At 43.2% G+C, this 27,125-nt stretch overlaps 1 protein-coding gene across 6 annotated transcripts in view; it reads left to right on the plus strand.

The window, feature by feature from the left end:
* The window catches only part of LOC147010863 (teneurin-3-like), a 417,211-nt gene that overhangs the window by 321,544 nt on the left and 68,542 nt on the right, over positions 1 to 27,125 (plus strand). For all 6 annotated transcript variants that reach the window (XM_085858959.1, XM_085858958.1, XM_085858960.1 and 3 more), the window contains 2 exons: positions 7,587 to 7,819; positions 14,484 to 14,638. In XM_085858959.1, coding sequence (XP_085715085.1) covers positions 7,587 to 7,819; positions 14,484 to 14,638 — 388 coding nt within the window. The remainder of the gene's footprint in view (positions 1 to 7,586; positions 7,820 to 14,483; positions 14,639 to 27,125) is intronic.

The following is a 27,125-nucleotide window of genomic DNA, read 5'->3' on the forward strand; positions in this document are numbered from 1 at the left end:
GTGCTTCACTTTCCACTGATGTGCGACCATCTTTGAAGTGGTTGTACCACTATTTTAACTGTGTGGTGCCCATTGCTTCGTTCCCGAAAGCCTGTTGAATCTTGCGGATCGTTTCCACTTGGGAATCGCCAAGCTTTACACTAAATTTGATGCAGTAGCGTTGTTCAAGTTTTTCCGCCATTTTGTCAAAAACGAAAATCCGACGGTGCACACTTACGCTTCCTCACTCTTCAGCGGTCTGTCGGCGACTGACAGCTTCTGAAGGCGGGAAAATATTCACGCATACGGATTAGGATCACCTACATAGTGCACTAAACCACACCTCCCTAGCTTCATTTGTTTACGCACGAAAAATTAAGGTTGGATACTTTTTGAACACGCCTCGTGTATATGTATATGTATATATATATATATATATATATATATATATATATATATATATATATATATATATATATATATATATATATGCGCCAGCAAATACAACTTGTCACTTCACTGACAGGGGTGTGAAGGGGAAGGGGGTGGAGAAAGAGAGAGGGAGCGGGAGGGAGAGGGGAGGGAGGGGCAGCGAAGAAGGGGAGGTGGCGGTGGAGGTGGGGAGAGCAACGCCTCACAAAACGTTGCCATACACTGCAGGAGGGAGGGTGCGAGAGAGAGAGAGAGAGAGAGAGAGAGAGAGAGAGAGAGAGAGAGAGAGAGAGAGAGAGAGAGAGAGAGAGAGAGAGAGAGAGAGAGAGAGAGAGAGAGACAGAGGTGTGGGAGGAGTGCTGCATTTTATTTGGAGGGAGGAGTGAGGAAGTGACAGAGTGAGGGGAGGAGGAAAAAAAAAAGAGATAGGTGAGTGGTGGAGGTGGCAGTAGCAAAGAGAGAGATATGTTGTGCTTAATGACTGAACACAAATTTTATTTAAAATGTAATGTCAGTATAGATGTACATACAACGACACAACAGAGTTTGTATTGTTAACCACTGGCACATCTGCAAAAACATTGATATCCCAGTTCTAGAAAATTTGTGGGAACATTAACCAAAAGCATGGACTGAAAACATGAAAGTATCGCTCACGTACAACCTAATGATCCCATCGAGCGTGAACATCGAAAAGAAAGCATTGTAACCAAATATCTTACTTAGGTACAAAAAAGAGAGAAGAAAGCATTGCTAATTGAGGTGTCAATACCAGCAGTTTTGGACTAAACAATGCAGAAATCAAGAAAATGACCAAATACCGAGACCAAGAATGATGTTAAAAGATCATGGAAACTGAAGAATGCCAAAGTTGTTCCAGTGATAGTTGGAGCTATGGGAACGATGACAAAGAACCTCACAGAGATATTAAAAACCATCCCTGGGAATATTATAACAAACAAACTACAGTTGGACGCTATCCGGTGCTCAGTGACGATCCTGAAGAGAGCCCTCGATGCAAAACTTCGACTGGGAGGACTCCATTCTTACCAAAATAAAGGTGGATACTGGGAGGACTCCATTCTTACCAAAATAAAGGTGGATACTGGGAGGACTCCATTCCACGATCTGAAACTTGCATGTGAAGATACCAATCAACAACACACATGCATGCACACACACACACACACACACACACACACACACACACACACACACACACACACACACACACACACACACACACACACACACACACACGACATAACTTGAATATGACCGTGACAACTCCACAAACTGGACGGACGTCATATCTATGGACTAACTCATAACAAAGGCAAAATCTAGATCGGTGGCTCTGCTTTCATTTATTCGTGATGATAACGGCATAAATCGCAATCTTCAAAGACCCGGGTGGCACACAAATGCCATCCTAGTTTGGAGATCATGTGTTAGCATAACGTATGTGCGTGTCGTCAGTATCATGTCACATCTCGGCTCAGTGTTCTCCTTTTGTTGAATTTATTATTCCTGACTGCAAACCTCCTAACTGGTGATCAGCAGGGCAGAGAAAATGTGTTAGTGTGGCAGACGACAGTTGATGCGAACAGGTTGTGCAGCAAGTACTGTGAATAGGACTGGATCTGTGCTTTGCTGCATCATAAAATTAATAACACGAATACCATTCCTTTCACACCATAAGTCACATGGGGCTGCTGAGTCCTGGACAGGTCACGACTCCAACACAGGTTACCCTAAATGGTTATTACCCCCAATACACTGGTACTCACTTCACAGACCTCAGAAGAATGACAGGCAGAGTCAACTCCAACTGGTATTAATTCAACAGCAAAGTGCGTTTCTGAACTCAGGATCCTAGGATCCCAAGTCCACCACCCTGACCATTAAGTCAACACCAGGCATATCCGACCAGGTGTTCGCCATGTTTGTTCGAGCTGTGAAGGTATAGCCAGAGAGTATAGATGGACATTTTGTGTTCTGTGGCTTGATACATTTTTGAATTGAATTTCACCAATTACCCACTTTAAATCCTCTTTCAAAGAATGCTGTTTCAAGGTAAATCTTTGTGTTTGTCCTTTGTATTTACTTGATGTGTGTGTACATTTGCACTTGTGTGTGTATGTGTATAAACTGGATCACTCCAATGGCACTTGGCACTGATGTGTGTGTTATTGGTTATTGGTCATTGGTAGTTATCTCCATATAGGGGTTCCAGAAAGTGGAATGGAGCCCTCCCAGGTCTCAAAGTATCCACCTCCGTATGAGTGTGTGTTTGTGTCTGTACATGCAAGTTGCTGTTGTCTATTATCACCACATATGGGTGGGTTTCAGGAGGTGAAACATAAACCTACCACGTCTCAAAGTATCCACCTCCGTGTGTGTGTGTGTGTGTGTGTGTGTGTGTGTGTGTGTGTGTGTGTGTGTGTGTGTGTGTGTGTGTGTGTGTGTGTGTGTGTGTGTCTCCAGGCAATAACTTCTTTACCCTTTGAGCTTTTGTCATCAAATTTTCATCAAAGCATTATCATGAGAATACGGAGAGCACTAATTAATAATTGGGTCAAGGGGCAAAGTCACAGTAATTACAAACAGGCCTTATTAGCTCATCCATCGAGGATTATGTAATTGTTTCTGTGTTTCTTTATTTACTATTTGAACTTTTGTCATTAAATTTTCAACACACCTTTATTTTGAGAAATTTTGACATTTTTTTGGAGCTGTTGTTTTCGTCAAGTTTCGCTCGAGTACAAAGTGGATGTCGATGGGTTTTGAATTTTGAGATGTTTTCTCATTATTATTTTTGGTTGGTTGGTTGTTGTTCTCATGGCTGATTACTCCTGGATGATCCAACAATTTGTCTCCCCCTATAAAGGGGCTGTCACACCTTGACGTTTTAGCCAGCGTATAGCAAGGTATCAAAATGTATGTAAAACGCTGGCGTATGCTGAACTATTGATGTTTTTTTCAGTTTTGGGCGTATAATAACGTGTTGGACGTATGCATAACGTATTAGTAATGTACACAGAACGTTTAAATCACATATAGATAACTTATACCAACGAATGCTGAGCGTGTTGTCGGCGTTCACAACCTATGCCCAATGATAGTCTAACTTATGCATAGCGCGGCAGTGTATCGCCGACGATCACGTGGCGTAGGCTATTAATAGGCTGCGGCTCGACGATTCAAATCATAACTGCACGAGACATCGAAGTGTGAAGCCGCTGTCACACCTTGACGTTTTAGCCAGCGTATGCCGACGTATGAAAAATTTGCCGAATCAAGCTGGCACACGTCGAATACGTTATGGGTAAGTTTTGTATACGTTGAGAGCACTCTGGCATACGTCGTAGTATGCTGGCATACGTCGTAGTACACTGGCATATGTCGTCCTACGCCGAGTACGTCGAGAAATTTTCAGCATGTTGAAAATTTCTCGACGTACTCGGCGTATGAAAACACGTTCCGCATACGCTGGCATAAGTTGTAGGGACGTTACGTGATCATTGACACACGTTACTTGTATGTTACTCATAAGTCGAAACACGTCAAGGTAATGGTTAGCATCAGTGTTCCAGGCTCCCTGTTTTTTTTTTTTTTTTCTTCTTCGGTATGACGGTGATGTTGACACTTCGATTTCTAGTGCAGTTATGACCTAAATCGTTGAGCGGCAGCCTATTAATTATATTATATTATAACCGCACTAGAAATCGAAGTGTCAACATCACCGTCATACCGAAGAAGAAAAAAAAAAAACAGGGAGCCTGGAACACTGACGCTAACCATTACCTTGACGTGTTTCGACTTATGAGTAACTTACAAGTAACGTGTGGTGACGTGTGTCAACGATCGTGTAACGTGCCGACAACATGTTACTCATAGGTAAGAAATAAGTTTCGGGTATGCTAAACATTACCTCGACGTGCTTCGACTTATGAGTAACTTACAAGTAACATGTGGTGACATGTGTCAACGATCGTGTAATGTGCCTACAACACGTTACTCAAAGGTTAGAAATAAGTTTCGGGTATGCTAAACATTACCTCGACGTGTTTCAACTTATGAGTAACTTACAAGTAACGTGTGGTGACATGTGTCAATGATCGCGTAACGTGCCTACAACTTATGGCCAGCGTTATGCGGAACGTGTGAGTCATACGCCGGCATAAGTCTTAAAATTTCAAGCATGGGAAATTTGAGGACAACCGAAAAGTACAACGTTTAAAGCCAGCGTACTACGACGTATGGCAGTGTTTTTCAGCGTGCTCTCAATGTTATCAAAACTTACCCATAACGTATTCGACGTGTTCCAGCATTTTACAAAAATTTTCCAAAAATCGGCATAAGCTGGCTAAAACGTCAAGGTGTGACTGGGCCTTTACCTTGATGTGTTTCGACTTATGAGTAACGTGTGTCAACGATCATGTAACATGCCTACAACACGTTACTCAAAGGTTAGAAATAGTTTTGGGTACGCTAAACATTACCTCGACGTGTTTCGACTTATGAGTAACTTACAAGTAACGTGTGTCGACGTGTGTCAACGATCGCGTAACGTGCCTACAGCTTATGGCCAGCATTATGCGGAACGTGTGAGTCATACGCTGGCATACAACGAAAAAATTCAAGCATGGAAAATTTGTCTAACAGCTCGGCGTACTACGACATATGCCAGCGTGCTTCAGCGTGCTCTTAACGTATACAAACTTACCCATAACGTATTCGACGTGTGCCAGCGTTTTAGCCAAATTTTTCATACGTCAGGCATACGCTGGCTAAATCGTCAAGGTGTGACGGGGCCTTTACAATGGCTCCCAGTTCTTTCATTGGCTTTCCAACCAGCACTTATACTTTGTCAGTCCATTAAAATCTTATTCTCCCCCTTTGACATTAACTTCCAGGATTCTTTTCTTGAGGCTGTCAATTTATCGGTGGTTGTCAACACCACTGGGAGGTTTGCCATTTGGCTGTCATGCCCATGTTTTATTCATCTCATTTACTCAATTCCTCAATTGACTTATCTTGTCATTCCAAATAATGAAAGAACGAATATATAATTTCAAAATAACTGACATAAAAATATTTTTTGCAAAGGGGGGAAAATTACATCAGCATCGTAAAAGTATAATACGGGAGAGATACATTGAACATTACATATAACCAAGATGCATTCAAGTTGAATGTGATCCACATTTTAGTGTCACAAACAAATACCACCCTCTCTTCGCTGACAGGAATATTAAAAGAGGAGGCCAGAGAGAAAGAGGGGTGGGAGAGAGAGAGAGAGAGAGAGAGAGAGAGAGAGAGAGAGAGAGAGAGAGAGAGAGAGAGAGAGAGAGAGAGAGAGAGAGAGAATGAGAGAGAGAGAGAGAGAGAGAGGTGGGAGAGAGAGAGAGAGTGAGAGAGGTGGGGGGGAGAGGGAGAGGTAGAGAGAGAGAGAGAGGTAGAGAGAGAGGTAGAGAGAGAGAGAGAGAGGTGGAGAGAGAGAGGTAGAGAGAGAGGTAGAGAGAGAGGTAGAGAGAGAGGTAGAGAGAGAGAGAGAGGTGGAGAGAGAGAGGTGGAGAGAAAGAGGTGGAGAGAGAGAGGTGGAGAGAGAGAGGTAGAGAGAGAGAGAGATAGAGAGAGAGAGAGAGAGAGAGAGAGAGAGAGAGAGAGAGAGAGAGAGAGAGAGAGAGAGAGAGAGAGAGAGAGAGAGAGAGAGAGAGAGAGAGAGAGAGAGAGAGAGAGAAGGATAGAGAGAGAGAGAGAGAGAGAGAGAGAGAGAGAGAGAGAGAGAGAGAGAGAGAGAAGTAGAGAGAAGTAGAGAGAGAGAGAGAGAGAGAGAGAGAGAGAGAGAGGTAGAGAGAGAGAGAGAGAGAGGTCGAGAGAGAGAGAGAGAGAGAGAGAGAGAGAGAGAGAGAGAGAGAGAGAGAGAGAGAGAGAGAGAGAGAGAGAGAGAGAGAGAGAGAGAGAGAGAGAGAGAGAGAGAGAGAGAGAGAGAGAGAGAGAGAGAGAGAGAGAGAGAGAGAGAGAGAGAGAGAGAGAGAGAGAGAGAGAGAGAGAGAGAGAGAGAGAGAGAGAGAGAGAGAGAGAGAGAGAGAGAGAGAGAGAGAGAGAGAGAGAGAGAGAGAGAGAGAGAGAGAGAGAGAGAGAGAGAGAGAGAGAGAGAGAGAGAGAGAGAGAGAGAGAGAGAGAGAGAGAGAGAGAGAGAGAGAGAGAGAGAGACACAGAGAGAGAGAGAGAGAGAGAGATATAGAGATAGAGATAGAGATAGAGATAGAGATAGAGATAGAGATAGAGATAGAGATAGAGATAGAGATAGAGATAGAGATAGAGAGAGAGAGAGAGAGAGAGAGAGAGAGAGAGAGGAGTTGCAAGTCACAAGTTGGCATTTGTAGTTTTTCCACGTATGCCCTTCCACAAAACTTCCTTTTTCTTTTCCTTCTTTTTATTAAACTGTGTCACAAACCTGGGCATTCCCTGAATCCATCGTCGTTGGTTTCTTTGAAATCCGTTAATCCGTTCTCAAGTTGTGGCATGACAAACAAACAAACAGACAGACAGACATGGCTGCTTTTATATAATAGATTGGTCCTGTTTACAAATGGAGAGGGTGAGGGGTTGGGAGAAGAAGGTCGAGTCCAGAGAGGGAGAGGGATATTGAGATGAATAGGAAGAAGGAGGGAGAGATAAAAAGAGAGAATGGAGATTTTGAGTGGGTTGTGGAAGAGAAAAAGATGTGAAAATATCTGAGATGTAGTGAAGTTTACTGTATAAGCTCGTTTGAAAAACTTTGCTTTTTATTCGTTTATAATGGGTATGTTTTCCAAAGTGCTCAAAATGTCATCCTATCATCTTGTTCGCCTCTCAGGATACTTTCTTTCCCTTGGCTCTCTTTTCCTGCATCTCCCAATTATAATGAAATGTTTCCCTTAATGTTGCACACTCTCTCTCTCTCTCTTCTGCTTTCGTCTTTTTGAACTTCTGTAGTAAAGCATTTCTGGACACTTGACAAAGCAATTTTTTTTCTCATCTCCAGGTTTTACCTAATCGCATCCATTAGTTGGGCCTTGTTATTTGATCCTTTCAATGTGAATCACTTATTCAAAGCTCAGCGCTCTGTGCATCCTTTGTGACAGATATATTCATGGTGATTGTTTGGTCCTGTTTAACCCCAGCACAATCCCAGCTCAGCGGTACTACTTGGCCGTGGATCCTGGCTCTGGCGATCTGTACGTATCAGACGGTGGACGGCATCAGGTGCTCAAGGTTCCTGCGCCACGCCGTGCAGCCCAAGAGAGCGGTGATGCCCAAGTTGTGGCCGGTACAGGAGAACAATGTTTACCTGTTGACGAGGCACAGTGCGGTGATGGAGGGCGTGCCACATCTGCACGTCTGGCCGGACCACGTGGTGAGGAGGTCAAAAGTTCTCAACTTCCTGGTTACAGCATTAACTTACATTGACCAAGTGAAGTCGTTGACGAATTTAATACCCTATAATCAATACAACAGTATCTGATTCCTTCCAAAACATTAACTGGCAATGTCTTTCTGGCAATCAAACAGCATCAATCACATTGGAGTGGCTTCACAACTCGCCTAGTTCCTTATCCTGTGTTTATCATTTGGATGTTATTTGCCCTGTGGGTGTTCTGAACGTTGATTACTAATTAAGCTGGCAATGCAGCTATTGATAAATATTTCTAGTGGTGGCGGCAAAAAAAGTTTGAGAAATTAGGTCATTACTGGCCTCCCGGCGCTTGGCCCGAGCCTGACTGCCACCCCCCATAATTGCCCTCTCTACTAGATCAGTCAAGGGTATTTAATCCAGGCCTCCAAGATTACGGGCTTAGTGCAGCCAAACACTCTAATTAACTCATTAAGCATTGCAAATGAGATCGGAGAGTTCAACCATTATACTAACGTTCTTCCAATTTCGTCTTTTTTTTTTCCTTCTTCTTTGGTCTCTTGTTCATTTTTGTTATGATTATTGGTGCCGGTTATTCATGGATTTGATGCTCAAACAAACTAAGCCAACCTGATGTGTGTGTGTGTGTGTGTGTGTGTGTGTGTGTGTGTGTGTGTGTGTGTGTGTGTGTGTGTGTGTGTGTGTGTGTGTGTGTGTGTGTGTGTGTGTGTGTGTGTGTGTGTGTGTGTGTGTTACGTTTAATATGTCACATGTAGGTTCGCGACTCAACTATGAACTTTCTGATTGGTGTTTCACGTGTAGGATGTTGCTTCACAGTCGCTCAGATGGACGTTTGCCAGGTGTCCCATCTGTCAGCATTAGTTGGTGAATATTAAAGATACCACAATGTCCTTCCTGAGTAGATACCGGGCGTAGTGGCGTGCGCCTGTAATCCGGCTACTCGGAGGCTTGGGTTGGAGGATCGCTTGAGGACGGGGGCTCTGCACTGGGCAGGGTGTAGAGCAGCCCGGAATCATGGCGAAACCCAAATCCTGATCCCTGTGTCGTAAGAGGCGACCAGGGTTGCGTCAGGAAGGGCATCCGGCGTAAAACCTGTGCCAAATCAGTATGCGGATCATAACGGATGATCCGCTGTGGCGACCCCTAATGGGAGCAGCCAAAAGATGAACAACAACAATGTCCTTCCTGAGTAGTAGGTGAGTTACACTTGGTCCTCTGAACAAATGACAAATTCCTGCCCCAATCACCTCCATCGAACAACAGACCTGGCTGGAATTCCGGTTTATAAAGAACTTTACCCCAAATTTTTTTTCCCCTTTTCTGTAAACAATGTCGAGGCTCATAGAGGAGTGAGAACAGCGAGAACGCATAACATCAGGACGTAACAGAACAAAACTGGAAGGGCACTCGGGAGAGCGCGTACTTCCGCCACATAATGCCTGATCCATGAGAACATATCGGGCCCCAATACACTTTTGAAATATCACGCTATACAGTCCTATATCATTTTTGGCCAGATCTCTCTGTTGTGAAGAATCACTTTAAAAATTGAATAACTCTCGTAACCAGATCCGGATTCAGATCTTCACCAAAATTAAATCAACTTGTCCTTGCCGCACACCTAACCTGTCCACCAAGTTTCATCAGAATCTGTCCACAACGTTTTTAGATACCGTGCTATATATCATTTTGACCCTATTTCTCAATGGTGAAGAATCACTGAAAAAATTCTAGCAGCCGGATCCGGATCTTCACCAAAAACTAATCACTTCGTCCGTGTCACACCCCGAATCTGTCCACAAAATTTCATCCGGATCCATCCACAACTTTTTGTGATAACCTGCACACAAACAAACAAACAGACAGAAAGAAAGGGGCGAAAACACAACATCCTTCACCTTCCGTGGTGGAGGTAATTAATAATATGAAGAGTGTGGTGGATCAGGGAAGATGGACAACATAGAGGGAGACTTGGAGAAATAAGGGATGTGAGGAAGAAGAATGAGGTCGAAGGGATGACACCGGGGGTGAATATGATGGATACAGAAGCAAACTGTCAGGAAGGAAAAACTGGAAACTTGAAGAGTTCGTCTTGGAGAGGCTTAATGGGGTACAAAAGATCATGGTTTCGGATCGGGGATGATCTGAGATTGTAGTGAGCAGCTGTCTTGAAGATCTGGAGGGAAGATTGAGATTGAAAAGATTATGGAAGTTGGTTCCACAGGCAGGGGGGGGGAACGATTGAGTGGAGGTGAGCAGTGATTCTTGATTTTGTAAGTTTCATCAGAAGGGGGTTGTTGGCAGACCCCATTTGTGCTGTAGAAACCTGGGTGGGGGCAGAGCATGGAAAGTACAAAGATGCAAGACTAGAAAGGAGGCAGTAGAAGAGAGACCACTGACCTGCTGCGATGTGAAAGTGATAGGCCCATAGACTCGGCTTCATCGTGGGAGATTGCAATAATCTTGAAGGCCTTGGTTTCCATGACGTCAAGCTGAGCAAGATGTGAGGCAGGGGTGCCAGTCCATAGGGAAGAGCAGCACTCCATCAAGATGCGGATGAAAGCCTTTTGGATGGATAAGAGTTCAGTTGTGCCAACGAAGGATCTTGCACGACGGAGGATCCCCAGTTTGAATGCACAACCGAATGCCCAGACTGGATTTTGAGGCCAACTTAGATTATGGTTTGACCAAGAAAGATCATGAATGATCGTGAGGCCCAAGGTTTGAGTGACTGAACTGTAAGAGGACTGTTAAGAACGTAGATGGGAGGGATCACCAGAAGGTCCTCTCGGAGAGACACAGTGAGAGTGTGAGATTTGTCAGGATTTAAAAGAGATTTTCCAAGTGTTTGACCAATTTGTGATTCTATCAAGATCTGCAGAGAGACAAGAGGGTGCAGCCTGCCTGAGTGAAGGATGAGGGAGGTTACAGCAGATGGTGGAGTCATCAGCAAATCGATAAAGGGGATTTTTCAGAGATATTGTTAAAGATGATTAGGAATGGGATGAGACTCAGAACACTTCCTTGAGGCACTCCAGCATTGACAGAGAGAGAACATTAGAGATTTTTATTGAGAGCCACGTGTTGGCAATGAGAGTAGAGGGAGTTAGTAAGCCTTGTGTTGAGTTGGCCATGGATGCCATGGGCAGAGAGGTTCGAGAGCCAGTTGGGGTGCCAGACTCTACTGAATGCTTGAGATATGTCTGGAGAGACAGACCTGATCTCATGTCTGACATTGAGGGCCTCCATCCATTGTTGGGAGAGTCGAAGCAGCTTGTCCAATGTAGAATGACCTGACCTGAATACAAATTGATAATCTGAGATGAGGCCATTTGAGAAATGGAAGGATTTCATGTTCACTGTGATGATGGATTCCATGACCTTGTTGATGATTGGAAGTATACTCAGAGGTCTGTAGTTAAGGGGATCAATTATTACACCTTGTTTATGGAATGCGATAGTCTAATTTGCATGCATATATAAGATGACCTATATATAAGGGAAAATTATAGTGTGAACAGAGTAGAAAGACGATGTGTAAGAGCAGCATGGCAGGTTTTTAGCACAAGTGGCTGATGCCGTCCGGTCCAGTTGCAGAATCAGTCGAGGGTTTCCAGAAACGTCTCCATATTCTCAGGTGAAAAGGACATAGAGTCCAGGAGCAGTTGGGTGCGACTTTGTAGGGTGTGTACAGAGAGTTTAGGGTTGAGGACACAATATTTGGAAGAAAACACAGAATTGAGGCATTCGGCCTTCCCATGAGCAGAGTCAGATATGGTGCCAATTGAAGTGAGGGAAGGGGTGGAAGGGGAGCACACTCCAGAGACAGATTTGACAAGGCACCACCAGGTTTTTGAAGTGGGAAACAAGATTGAAAGCTCAACCTTGAGGTTGGTCAGGTATTATTTTCGGAGTGCACACGCACTTGTGGGATTTGTGGAATGATCTGAGGTTGCCATCGGTTGGATTTGGCTTCTAGAAAGAGAAGACAAGTTGCTTCAAGTCAACTGCCTCACCTCAGAATTCAGTGTACCATGTGGCAGGAGGAAGGGTATGACTTCACAAGGTGGAATAGTTGAAGTGGTTAAAATAATGTGTGTGTGCGTGCGTGCGTGCGTGCGTGCGTGCGTGCGTGTGTGTATGTATGGGTATACAGTATATGTATATGTATATATATATATATATTGTATACCTTGTCGAGGCTCGTATGAGAGATAACACACAACATACAGCATTGGGGGGGGGGGGGCATGAGACAAGATGGGTGGGAGAGGGAAGGACAAAACAGTGGGGACAGAGACATGTGGAGATCTGTGGAAGGCAGAGGGATGGGGTGGAGAACATGGGGTATACAAGATGGACATTACAGGGACTTTCAGGAAGGAAAGCAGGGAATTTGAAGGAGGTGGGTTTGGGGTGGATTAACGTAGGTGGAAAAGATCGAGGATTTGGATGGGGGAAGATAAGAGGTGGTGGTGAACGGCTGTTTTGAAGGCCTGGGGGGAAGAATGGGATTAAAGAGAGTGTGGGAGTTTATTCCAAAGGTGGGAAAATAGAGGAATGAAAGAGGGAAGGTGAGCAATGATTCGTGATTTTGGTAGTTTTACCAGAAGGGGTTTGCTAGCGGGGGGAGGGGGGATGTATCGCAGACAGAGCAGGGAGGGCGAGATCCGAGAGGAGATGGTAGAAGAAAGAAAGACCACCGACCTGCCTGTGGTGAGAGAGGGAGAGAGGCCCAAAGCCTCAGCCTCACACGGGAAATACCGATGAGCCAAAATGCCTTGGTTTCCACAGCGTGAAGCCGAGAAAGGTGAGAGGCGGGAGCACCAGCCCAGAGGGGAGAGCAGTACTCCAACAGGCTGCAGACGAAAATTAGCGTGGATCGGCTCGCTGTGCTCGCCTCTCCACATGTCATTGCAGAGATTGATATTACAGATTTGCTGTATTCGCATGATTCACACCATAATGCAAACATTTTTTTCTACAAATTTATTTGTAATATTGGGGATATTATATTTATTTGAAATTTATTTGTGATAAATAAAGGTCCAAGTGGTCTAAATGCTCAAGGTCTACGAAGCTGCCTTATCTGTCTGAAGGGTGTAAGGGGTCTAAATGGTGTTAAGGTCAAAGGGGTCTGAAGGGTCTTAGGGGTCTTCACGGTCTAAGGGGTCTTCAGGGTATTTTGGGTCTTCGAGGTCTTCAGGGTCTTTTGGGGTCTTCGGGGACTTTTGGGTATTCAGGTTCTTTTGGAGTCTTCGGTGACTTTTGGGTCTTTGAGTTATTTTTGGTCTTTGGGGTCATCGGTGTCTTTTGGGTCTTCAGGATCTTTTGGGTCTGCAGGGTCTAAAGGGTCTTCGAGGTATTTGGGGTCTTCAGGGTCTTTTGAGTCTTCAGGGTCTTTTGGGTCTTCGGGGTCTTTTGGGTCTTCGGAGTCTTCAAGGTCTTTTTTGGTCATTGGGGACTTTTGGGTCTTTTGGGTCCTCGGGACTTTTGGGTTATCTGGATCTTTTGGGTCTTTCGGGGTCTTAAGGCTCTTGGGGAATTAATATTCAAATAGGACATGATTATAAGGCATATTGTCTTCATGGCTTCCCAGGATGACTTACGGCTTTAGCACCTCACCGTCCCATCGTGCTTTTCGTTTTCATAAATGAAGGTTATTAAAAACACACACCATGTAACCGCCATGTTATTAACAACACCTCACCACACGTCGCTTGAGAGACCGGTTTGTTTTCACTGAGAAGTGTGTGAGTTGCCGTGTTGTAATTTTAAAGTTGTAATATAAGCAACTTCAGTTGAAGATTTCAGTTAAAAAAAAGAATTTCCAAAAAAATACCCGAAGGATATACACACAGGAGAGGAAGGTGCAGTCCGGAAGTTTGGTACGATTTCACAAAAGTTTGAGGGGGTAGTTCAGTGACAACACAAGACAACACAACATGTGACAGACACTTCACAGATATATACATATATATATATATATATATATATATATATATATATATATATATGTAATGTATATATTCATATATATATATATATATATATATATATATATATATGTAATGTATATATTCATATATATATATATATATATATATGTATATATATGTAATGTATATATTCATATATATATATATATATATATATATATATATATATATATATATATATATATATATGTAATGTATATATTCATATATATATATATATATATATATATATATATATATATATATATATATGTAATGTATATATATGTAATGTATATATTCATATATATATATATATATATATATATATATATATATATATATATATATATATATACATATATATATATATCTGTGTGTATTTGGCTGATTATACCAATACGTATGTGTGTGTGTCTGTGTATATGTGGCGATATTTGTGTGTGTGACATGTTTGCATCGACATGGTGTTTTATGTTTTGCTTTTTTATATATTATTGACACACAGAAGTACTTATTTATATTTAATAACCCACGTTGAGTATTTTTGCAAATTCATGTTTCTGTTAATTATATAACACAGACTTACAGCAAACCCTCCTGTTATTCAACTCACATTCTTCTTATCTCAAAATGACTAATTTATCTCCTGGTGTTCTCAACCACAGGAGTGGCAGTAGATGGACGTGGAATTTTGTACTTTGTGGATGGCCAAGCGGTGCGGCGAGTCAACCACGATGGGGTTATCTCCACCCTGCTGGGATCCAACCGTCTAGGGGCTTCTCGACCACTCAGCTGTCATGATACTATGGATGCCAGCCAGGTATGACATTCAAAAGGAAATACGGGGTTCCTAACAAGATTCATTTTTTCTTGTTCCATTTTTTGGAATGATCTTCTGTTATAATGCAGCGCGAACATTTTTTGCTTGTTTCCTTTTTGGCAGCCAAAGGCATTATGTTTTGTGTTGTTTATCCGTATATATATATATATATATATATATATATATATATATATATATATATATATATATATATATATATATATATATATATATATATATATATATATATATATATATATCTTCTTCTTCTTTCGGCTGCTCCCGTTAGGGGTCACCACAGCGGATCATCCGTATGATCCGCATAGTGATTTGGCACATGTTTTACGCCGGATGCCCTTCCTGACGCAACCCTGGTCGCCTCTTACGACACAGGGATATGGTACACCTATTTTAACCGGGGTAAACACCAGCCCAGTACACTGGTACTCACTTCGCCAACCTTGGAAGGATGACAGGCTGAGTCAACCTCCTGGTGTATTAATTCAGTGGCCCAACAGGGCTTGAACTCAGGACCTTTTGGATCCCAATCCACTGCCCTAACCACTGTGCCAACACCAGACACATATATATATATATATATATATATATATATATATATATATATATATATATATATATATATATATATATATATATATATATATATATATATATATATATATATATATATATATATATATATATATATGACATTCATGTCAAATTCTATTTTTCCCATATAATGTGTAGTATATAATGTGAATATTTTTTGGGTATAAAATGTGAATTTGAATTGGAGTGAGTCCAACTTATTTGCTGGAAGTAATGTCACAGCTACGCAAGTATGTATCACATGTGTGTGGCAAAAGTGCCTGTGGTTTGACATCAGGGTGCCAGACACGATTGTACTTAGGGGAACAAAGCCATAACTACGTTCTACTGCGTACTTGATAGACAGACTCACCTCTTGCTGAGGAGTGCATGGACATTTGATTGCACATGCACATTTCTCCCAAATTTGCTCCTGCCCCTCTTGCTGAGTCGAGGGGTGGAGCTTTTCGTTCCCTGTGCAGAGGTAAGGGGCAGAGCTTGCATCAAGCAAGCAAGCAAGCAAACTCACTTTTATACGCAGTACAAAATTATTTGCCTGTCTTCTGTCATTCTGATTTCTTTTTCCTGATTCCTCTTTCCATTCCACCACTTTTCTGCAGAAACATTTCGATTTTATTTTTACCTCTGCCACCGAAGGTAGAAGGAGGTTATGTTTTCACCTTTGTCTGTTTGACTGTCTGTTTGTTAATTGCAAAATCGAAGATTTTTCAAGTATATTGGTCAGTCGATTTTGTTATTCTGTCTGTTTATCTCCTACAGGTCAAATTTTAAACCAATCTTCACGAAACTTCACCACGTGGTAGAGTTTGTCATAAGGATGAAGCCTATTGTTTTTGAGGTCAAAAGGTCGAAAGGTCAACATAGGTCCAAGGTCAACACCTAAGGTGGTGTTTCTAAAATCCTCAATTTTCATCCCATTGACTTGAAATTTGAAGAAGATTTGCATATCAGGTCACTGAATTCAACCACTAATCATTTTTTGAGGTCAACATTGGCCAAAAGGTCAACATAGGCGGAATTTTAATAATTGTCAATTTTCATCTGATTGAGTTGAAATTTGAAGAGGAGTTGCATGTTTCGTCGTTGAATTCAACCACCAATTATTTTGAGGTCAAATTTGTTTTATAGCATTTGCAAGTATCATGCTCTGCATGACGTCTTCTTGTTTGTCTGTTTGTGTGCAGCATATCTCAAAAAGTTGTCAAGGGATTCAGATGAAATTTGATGGAGAGGTTGGGTGTCTGACAAGGACAAACTGTTTAGATTTTGGTGAATATCCAGATCTGGCTACGAGAATTTTTTAAGTGATTCCTCACCATTGAGAGATGGGGCTAAACCGATATATAGCACTATATCTCAAAAAGTCGAAGATGGATTCAGATGAAACTTCGTGGACAGGTTGGATGTGTAACAAGGACAAATTTGATTCGATTTTGGTAAAGATACGAATTCTGATCTGGATGCTATTTTTTTTAAGTGATTCTTCACCATTGAGAGAGGCTGGTGTTGACTTCGTGGTTAAGGTGGCTGGTGTAGGATCTTAGGGTTCTGAGTTTGAACTCTGCTAGCTGCTGAATTAACACCAGGTGGGGTTGACTCAGCCTGTCATCCTTCTGAGGTCGGCGAAATGAGTACCATTGAACTGGTAGAGGAGCATAGCTTCAGCGGCACAGTCGCGCTTCCAAGAAATGACAGCTTCCCAGCAGCCAAGCTACCATACGCAATAACAGAACCATTGAGAGATCGGGCCAAAAACGATATATAGAATTATATTTCAAAAATGTATTGGGCCTAATATGTTCTCCTGGATGAGCCATTGCATGGCTGAGGGATGCGCTCTTCCAAGTGCCCTTCTAGTTCTTAATGTGATGGTGTTTCAGTGTTTTTTTAAAGCTGTATGCTGGCTTGGTTTGCAGGATAAACCGGTAATCAATTATTTATGGTTAGAGTGTCTGCTCCACCTGTTTTTTTTTGTATCCAGACTTAATGAGATCATTATGTCTGAAATGGCCATCTAAAATGTGTTTTTTTGCATACATAGCTGAGGCTTGTGGAAGAGCTAGTACAATGAACGGATCAGGATGTAACAGACAAAAACAGGATGTAAAAGATGCATTAATGAGGCGGACAAGATGGACCCAGAATTAAACTTCAAGGAGGGAAAATTGGAAGGAGGAGGGATTTTGGGTGGGGTTAATGAGGGTAGAAAAGATCATGGTTTTGGATTGGGGATAATGTGAAGTGGTGGTGAGCAGCTGTCTTGAAGACCTGGAGGGAAGAATATGATTGAAGAGGATGTGGAAGTTGATTCCACAGGTGGGAAAAAACAGGAACAAATGAGTGTAGGTTCGTAGTGATACTGGAATTAGGTCGTTTCACCAGAAGGGGGTTGATGGTGGGCCGTGTGAGCCCTCCAGAAACTTGGAGGGGGGGAGGAACAAAGGACGGAACGAGCAGAGGGTGCAAGACCAGAAATTAGGCAGTGTAGTGATAGACCCATAGTCTCAGCTTCAGCGTGGGGGATTCCAATGATCTTGAAGGCCTTGGTTTCCACAGCCTCAAGCTGAGCAAGATGTAAGGCAGGAGAGCCAGCCCAGAGAGGAGAGCAGTACCCCATCGCACAAAGACCTTGGAGATGGGCAGGAGTTCAGGTGTGCCAAGGAAGTACTTTGTATGGTGGAGGACGCCCAATCATCAACTAGCTTTGGAGGCAAACTTTGATGTGTGATTTGCTCATGGAAGATCATGGCTGATAGTGAGACCCAATGAGCTTGAATGCCTGAACTTCTCAAGAGGGTTGTTAAGAACGTAGATAGGAGGGTTTGCCAGATGGTCCTTTCACAGAAAGACAGTGAGAGTGTGAGATTTGTTCGGTTTGAAAGACATATTGCAAGTGTTTGATCAGCTTGTGATTTTTTTAAGGTCTGAAGAGGGGGAAGAGGCTGCAGCCTGTCCATCTGAAGGATGAGAGATGTCACAGCAGAGGGTGGAGTCATCAGCAAATAGATAAAGAGGATTTTTCAGTCAGAAAGATCACTGATGAAGATCAGAAATAGGATAGGGCCCAGAACACTGCCTTGGGGCACTCCAGCCTTGACAGGGAGAGGAGATGAAAGGATTTTGTCAAGTGATGCGCAGCCTCACTTTCATCCGCAGCCTGATGGAGTACTGCTCTCCCCTCTGGGCTGGTGCTCCTGCCTCCCACCTTTCTTGGCTTTACGCTGTGGAAACCAAGGCATTTCGGATCATTGGCATCTCCCATGATGAGGTTGAGTCTTTGGGCCTCTCACTCAATCACTGCAGGCAGGTCGGTAGTCTTTCTGTCTTCTACCGTCTCCTCTCCAGCCCCCCCCCTGCTCTCTCTCTCTCTGCGATTTGTCCCCACCACATTTCCGCAGGGCGCTCAAGGTCCGCCACAAACCCCCTTCTGGTAAAACTACCAAAATCACGAATCACTGCTCACCTTCACTCTTTCATTCCTCTTTTTCCCCGCCTTTGGAATAAACTCCCTCACTCAGTTCAATCCCATTCTTCCCTCCAGGCCTTCAAAGCAGCTGTTCACCACCACCTCTTACCGTCCCCCATCCAAATCCTCGATCTTTTCTACCCCCGTTAATCCACCCCAAATCCACGTCCTTCAAATTCCCTGCTTTCCTTCCTGAAAGTCCCTGTAATGTCCATCTTGTATACCCCGTGTTCGCCGTCCCATCCCTCTCCCTTCCACAGATCTCCTAATGTCTCTGTTCCCCACTGTTTTGTCCTTCCCACTCCCGCCCCTCTTGTCTCATGCCCCCCTCGCTGTGCGCTGTGTGTTAGCTCTCACACGAGCCTTGAGAAGGTATACAAAAAGCTAATAAGTGCCACACGTTGGCTATGAGAGTGGAGGAAGTCAGTAAGCCATGTGTGTAGCTGTCCTTTAATATCATTGGCAGACAGTTTGGACAACAAGGCGGGATGCCAAACTGTAACAAAGGCACGAGATATGTCTAGAGAGATGGCCCTGATCTTATATCTGGCATTGGGAGTTGGGAGAGTAGAAGCAGCATGGCCAAGGTGAAGTGACCTGGTCTCAAACTAAATTGGTGATCTCAGATGAGGTTGTTGGAGAAATGGAAAGATTTCATATGAACTGCTATGATGGATTCCATGACCTTGCTGATTATTGGAAGTCAGCTGATTGGTCTATCGTAAAGGGGATCCGTTTTTGCACCTTTTTTATCTGGTACGTTGATGTTGGCAGATTTCCAAGCATATGGAGGATGACCTAGCACAAATGACATTGTGAAAAGGGCAGACAGAGAATGTGCAAGAGCAGCAGAGCAGGTTTTTATGACATGTGAGCTGATGCCATATGGTCCAGTAGTGGAGTCAGAGTCGAGGGTTGAAAGAACATTCTCTACATTCTCAGGTGCAAAAGACAGAGTCCAGTAGCAGTTGGGTACGACAGGAAAGGATGGATGCCAAGAGTGAGGGGTTGGAGATGCAAGATTTGGAAGCAAACACAGAATTGAGGCATTCAGCTTTCTCACGACCAGAGTCTGCTGTGGTGCCATTTGAAATAAGTGAAAAGTTGCAGGGGGAGCATACTCCAGAGCACAATCCAGAGCGTTAACAATAAACTTTTGTGATTTGTGTTATATCAATCTTTTTATCACTTTTTAACTTAGATAATTCTACTTAAAGGACTGTGAGGGTCGAGTTAGGGATGAGCTCTGAACAACCATAAAATAATCTTAATGGCGTACGGCTCACATAGCCTTTCACGGTCAAACTCCTATCCACTGTCTTCAGGTGGCAGAGGTGTTACTCATCAAAGTGGAAGGTGCGAAAGTGTTTGTCAGGTGCTATGACAAGATTGCTCATGTCATGTGGGCTCCAGGTTAGATTAGAGTCACTGTGACCTCTACATGTCGAAAAGGCAACTAAAAGAGGTAATCGCTGGGGAAGCTGCAGTGGCGACGACCGCCAGTGTGGAGGACTATGAAAACGTGCAACAGCCTTTCAATATAGCAAGTGGCAGATGAACTCGATTTCTTGCCAATGGCACTTTGCACAGTCAGAGCAACAACCGGAAAGCAAGGAAATTATCTGATATAGCTTGCTGAGTTCGATCTTGGGACCGACATCTTCTATTAGCCCCTGAGGAAAGTCATGGTATCAACAACAAAACAACATAAAGAGCTTGAGAAAATGGGAGGGTGCTTGCATTGAAGCAGACACCAGTCTAACCAGCAAGCACACAGGTACCATCATCAAGCTACTGCAGGAAAACTGCAACATGGAATGGAAGAAGTCTATTCAAAGCAGGTAAACTTGCAATTGTAGCACAAGAGATGCAAAGGATGGAGATTGACATCTTGGGGATTTTGAAGTATTTTGGAGTGGAGTGGGAGATTTTGTATACAAATTTCCAAATGATGAATAATTCAGTTATTTATTCAGGAGGAGAGGAACATTTAAAAGGAGACACACTAATATTATGAGGCAGGACAAAAGATAGTGTGATAGGTTATCAAACAAAGTCAGAACAATTACAGGTACATTCAAAGTACACCACCCCCATGCCAAATAAATAAATAACAAATCCTCCAGCGTGCAACATTGGAAGGGTGCCTTCGGCGCCCGGCGATGCCGCCATGCAGCGCATGGAGACGAAATTTGGAGGGAGTGGTGCACAATAATTGATTGATTAAATATAAATAAACAGGAATTGATTCATTGATTAAATATAAATAAACAGCATAATTAAAATATATAAACAGTAATCGTAAAATAATTGATTTCACAATCAATTGCCGAATAGCATGCCTAAACCACCACTGTTTCATCCAAATCTGTAACCTTTTGAATAATGGCTCCTAAAAATTAAGGAATTAATGCAAAAATTAATATTCAGTCGATTAATTGATTAATCAATAAATCAAAAATACCCTTTATAGCCAAATCACTTGTTCACTAGCATGTCCAAATATCAGCTTCCGAAATCAAAAAGGTGCCTGAGATATTGCCCAGCCATCCATCCAAAGGGACCATACTCTGTGCAGTGTTGCTACTGCCTCAGCAGTCTCCTTGGCTATTGGATACAATCCTGGACAGGTCACCACTCTGTCACAGGATACCAGAAAGCTGGCACTCATTTTGCCAACCTCAGAAGGATGACAGGGAGAGTCAACCCCACCTGGTATTAATTCAACAGCCAAGTGGGATTTGAACTCAGGATCTAGGATCCCAAGCCCACCACCCTTGACCATTAAGCCAACACCAGGCATATATTGCCTGGACAAACAAGAAGGAAAATAATTTGTCGATTAATTGATTAATCAATAAATCAAAAATAGCCAAATCAAATGTAGCCCTTTATCGCCAAATCACTTTGTCACTGTCGTGTCCAAAGTCATCTTCCTCGCTCAAAAGGTGCCTGAGATATTGCCCAGATGAGAAAGAAAATAAATAAGGAAATAAAAAATGGATACTAATTAAGTAATTAATCAATTAGTTGATTATTCAAAAAAATGAAAAACGTTGTTGTTGCCGAAGCACATCTTCCCATTTATCCCCAAATTTCAGCTTCCCAGCTCAAATGATGGCAGTGATATCGACCCAACAAACAAACAAACAAACGAGGAGGGCACTTGGTGGAGTGCATACCTCTGCCATGCAATACCTGATCCACGAGAACATATCAGGCCCATGCTATGTATCATTTTTGGCCCTATCTCTCAATGGTTCTGTTCTTGCATTTAGCAGTTTGGCTGCCAGGTAGCCATCATTTCTTGGAAGTGTGGCTGTGCTGCTGATGCTTTATCCCTCCACCAGTACACTGGTACTCATTTCACTGACCTCAGAAGGATGACAGGCTGAGTCAACCCCACCTGGTGTTAATTCAGCAGCCAACGGGGCTCAAACTCAGGACCCTAAGATCCGAAGATCCACCCTAACCCTCAAGCCAGCACCAGGCTCTCTCAATGGTGAAGAAGCACTTAAAATGAAAATTTAACAAAAACTCATCCGGATCTGGATTCAGATCTTCACCAAAATCGAATCAATTAGTCTTTGTCACACACCCAACCTGTCCACTAAGTTTTGTTCGAATCCATACATAAACTTTTGAGATATTGTGCTATATATTATATTTGGCCATATCTCTCAATGCTGAAGAATCACTTTAAAAATTCGCAGATCTGGATCTGGATTCGGATCTTCACCAAAATTAAGCGTTGCTGTCCTTGGCTGATCACCTACATAAACAAAAAAGAATTGCTTGAAAACTATGGCTAAAAATCGTGTGACAAACACACAAACAAACAGACAAACTGATAAACAAATGCTGCAGACCAACATACTTGCCAAAATTTTTTTTTGCCAAGTATCAAACAAAGTAAAAACTGAATACTCCCTTCCTTCGACGCCCGGCGATGACGTCATGTATCGTCTGAATATAGAATTGAGAAGGAGCGATGTACAATAATAACGGCACGAATCGCCGCAACACTGAAAAAGATGAGAATATGCCAAGTTTCTGCGCCAGCAATTGAAGACACAGACAAAGCAATGGAGGGTTTTACAAACAGGTTGAATGCGCAGTCGAAGAACAAAATAAGTGAACGATGTAGAAATATTAATGGGATATTTCAACTCCACTTATTGGAAGGAAAACACCAGAATATAGTAGTGCCACATGGATTGGGAGAGAGAAATGAATGAGGAGCCCATCTGCTTGAATTTTGCATGAAACACAACATGACGATAAGTAATACCTGGTTCGAACAAAGGACAGCAAGACGTACATGGACCTCGACTGATGGCACGATCTAAAATCAAATTGACTACATCTGGATACTTAAAGGATATATAATAGGAATAGTGTTATAAATGCAAAAACAAGGCCTGGAACAGACTGTGGTTCTGATCACACCCCTGTCATGGTGAACCTCAAAGTAAAGCTAAATGAAATGAAGAAGGGTAAGAAAATAAAGAGATGGAAGACAGCAAAATTGAAGGAAGTACTGTAGGTGTTAAGAAAGCATTTTAGAAGGAGTGTAAGTGCCAGGTGAAGGAAATCACTAAAGACTACACCCGGAGAGCACATGGCAGCAACCGAAGCTATCACTGACAGACGTTCCATCCAACATATGTCGAAAAATAGAAAATATGAAAAAACAAAATTGGATGACACTAGAAATAGCAGTAAAAATGGGACCGTGCATCCTGAAGCTCACCTGGATCAGGAGCAACAGTCACTCAAACTCTCCGCAGACCCCCTTAGACCATGATTTTTTATTAATGCCATGAACAAACTTTAGTACATCATGGGTGATGAAGGTTGTGGTTAAGTTTCATTGAAATCATGTGTGTAGTTTCGGTGAAGAGAGCAAATACCTATTTTGGGGGGGGGGTTAACAACCCCACCGTATACCCCTTTAACGAGCGCAGATTTTGATGTGGTCAATAAACTTTGGTACATCATGGGTGATGAAGGTTGTGCTCAAGTTTCATCAAAATCCTGGGTGTAGTTTCGGAGAAGAGAGCAAATACATAATTTGGGGGGTCAAACCCCAATCCTCTTTTGGACACGAAGCTGTTAGCTTCGGCAACACGAAACACGGCTTCATCGAAATCATGTGTGAAGTTTTTGAAAAGAGACCAAATAGCTATTTTGAGGGAGGGTCAACTCCCCCCTCCACGTAGACCCCATTAATGAGCACAGTTTTTGATGTGGTCAATATACATTCGTTAGGCATCTGATATGAAGCTTTTGACCAAGTTTCATCAAAATTGTGTGTATGGTTCAAGCGATAATGACTGAAGTGTTTACGGACTGACTGACTGACTGACTCACCTCCGGACACTGCTTGGTCGCATCAGCTCATCTGACGAAATTGCAGGTGAGCTAAAAATGGAAGAAAGAAGAAAGGTTAAGAACAATACTAAGAAATGCGAGAAACCTCCACAGTGGTCCGAAAAATGTTGAAAAACAAGGGTATAGTACTGAGGTAGAGGAAGAAGTGTCCTCGTATTAAATAAATGGAGAGAGAGAATAATCCAAAGAATTATCATCAAATCAAACAGCCAAAACACATGCAAGAAATACACTTCACAACAAGAAATAAAGAGCCAGATCAGATCTGTGACAGATCTGATATGGCCTGATCAGGTCCAACCCAGTGTCACCGCGAGGAGATGCTGAGCTGACCCTCCCTCCCTCACCCCCCCCCCCATCCCATTCCTGCAAAGGGATGGAGCGGGGAACTTCCCCCCCCCATCTCCCTCAAAATATAGGCACCTAATGTCACCGCACGGGCCTTGAGGCTGCGAAGGTGCTCCAACACCCATAGGATTGGTGCCTCGGGGTCTATCCCCCTATGTTAGGATGTAGTCTGTCATCCGACAGGTCATCATCCAATCTCTGAGATTATCTGCCATCCCCGGGAAGCGAGGAAGCGAGCCGCCATAGGCTTGCGGGTCAGGCGTGTGATCAAATAGGAGTGGGGAAAGCCATCAGCGGAGTCTGACTCTGCCACGGCCCTCCATCCTCCGCCAGCCACCACCAGCCAAGCCTGGGACAAGCATGCTAAATCGGCATCCTATCAGGAGACGCAGGCAAGCGAAGCCGCGGCCCACCTGGTTTGGCATCCAGCGACGCACCCGGCCTTCAGCGAAGTTAGGCCTCCACAAGGCACGAGCTCCAAGCTACTCAAATGGTGAGAAGTATATGGGAGTATACCACGGGATCTGACCCATTAGACCAGCCTGGAGTGAACCACCTGTAGCACTTTGGTGATCCATGCAACGCAGTCAGGGCACTAGACCATGAGGTCCAAGGCCACGGGCCCGAGTACAACCCACCAGGGGAGGTCTTTGTTATGCTCTGCTAAGTGGAGCCTCGTGCTGACCAACCCCTTGAGAGGGAAGGCCAGTGTCCAAAGGCCAAAGGACATCACACACTGATGCACCTCCACATGCTGTGAGACCATTGAGGGCAGCTCTTGCTCTTGCAGTTCCGACCATTCCAGTTTGATTGTACATCTGAGCTGTTGTACTCTGCGCGGGACCCCTGGCACGCTGGCCTGAGTCTCCGAGCAGACCGAGAAAAACTCTTTGAGGAAGATCACATGATGCATTGATCAGAGGTGCTTGCCCGCAGAGAAGCAGCCGCCGAAAAGGGTAACCGCCTCAGTGTAGGATCGCTCCACCGATGGAGACCAGGCCGTGACCAGGTTGTCAGCTCAGATTTGGAATGGCTGAGGGGCTCATGAACTATGGTCATCTTGGTGCCCAAAATCTCATCTCGCAGATGTTATAGTGGACTGTGCCCACCAGAGGTGTATGATGCTGAGGATAGACCAAGAGAGCGGGAGGCCCATTAGGACCCCCCACTTACTGAAGTACTCCTCTCCATCAGGCCACTTAACCATCTGTGGCCCAAGGCCGAGAACCATGACCCACGCCATCCAATCTGGGAGACCCAACCCCTCCACGACCCCCAACCAAATGGCCTTACAACAGTGGAGAGGGAGGATGTCCATGACAGAGGTCAGAGGTCAGGGAGGATGTCCTGCTCCAATGCTCGGTCCTTTCTCAATAAGGCAAGGACTTGGGTGTGGAAAGTATGCAGGAGGGCTCCGGGGTCATGTCAGGCCAGATCAGATCTGGCCAGATGTATTGTCAGGGCAAGACAGATCAGATTGTAACTTGCTATGGGTACCATGTAAACCGGTTCTAACCTGTTCGTGGTTGAGTGTCAGTGACTAAACTGGCTCCCCACGCAATATCCCCTAGTGTGGGAGGGTGTATGGACATGGACACTCAGCAGAATTAAATACAAAAAATGCCGAAGGGCAGAGGAGCTCCTTGTGATCCAATGGCCATCCACATCCAGAATGTTGTGAACATCAATCAATTAGCTTAATCTCACGCGCATTGAAGGTATTACTACACCTGATGAAAGGGAGGATATCACCATTAATAGAAAAGTGTCTGAGCAACAACAAAGTGGGATTCAGAAAGGGAAAGGGAACAGGGGATGGTACATGCAAACTGAGGATGTTAACCAAAGGAGTGATACAAAGATATAGAAAGTTATTTGTATATTTTCCAGACGACACAAAGGCCTTCTACAGAGTTTAACATGACAAACTAATAGAGATAATGAAAAAACATGAGATACCATTGGAGGAAATTTAGTTGATCTCAAAAGCTTCATTTGAAAATGTTTAAAATGTGTCAGTAATTGCATTTTTGGGTATTTGATCTTTTGACCTTTCCCCAGAGAGCAGGGCCACAAAATAAATTATAGTGCTCCCATACCTTCTTGCCACATGGTGATCTTAATTACGGAGTTTAGTGAATTTTTTTCACAACCACTTAGGAGGAGATAGCATGACGGACAGACGGACGGACAGTCAGACAGATCCGATTACAATATTCCATTGTTTTTTTTCAAAAACTGTGGGGATAACAAACTTTTGCAAAGTTAATCCTCAAAACCTTGTCTTTATAGTTTGACGGTAAACATAACAGTTGTTAAATTGTGAAATGTAATTGTGTTCGTTAGAATTAATTGTTTTAATTGAAATTAATTGTGTTGATTAGTTTAATTGTGTTAAATTGTGTTAAATTGTAATTGTTAAGTTGAGTGTAATTGAATGAGTGGCATTTTCAATGTGAAATAAGACTGTGAAAAGAAACAAGACCAATATGAAATGAGACCGTAAGACCCAAGAAAAAGTTGATCAAAATACAATAAAAGTTTCCGCATCAGTTGGACTGGTGAATATGGATCTTTTTTTTCTCGTCACTCTAAGATTTGCGTTCATCAAACCCGAGCAATACATTAGTTGGGACTAAAGTGCACCGGTGCATCAATGCCCTCATT

Source organism: Eptatretus burgeri, chromosome 16, assembly GCF_056783735.1.
Source record: "Eptatretus burgeri isolate ZD-2024b chromosome 16, Ebu_testis_v1, whole genome shotgun sequence".
Taxonomy (NCBI): Eukaryota; Metazoa; Chordata; class Myxini; order Myxiniformes; family Myxinidae; genus Eptatretus; species Eptatretus burgeri.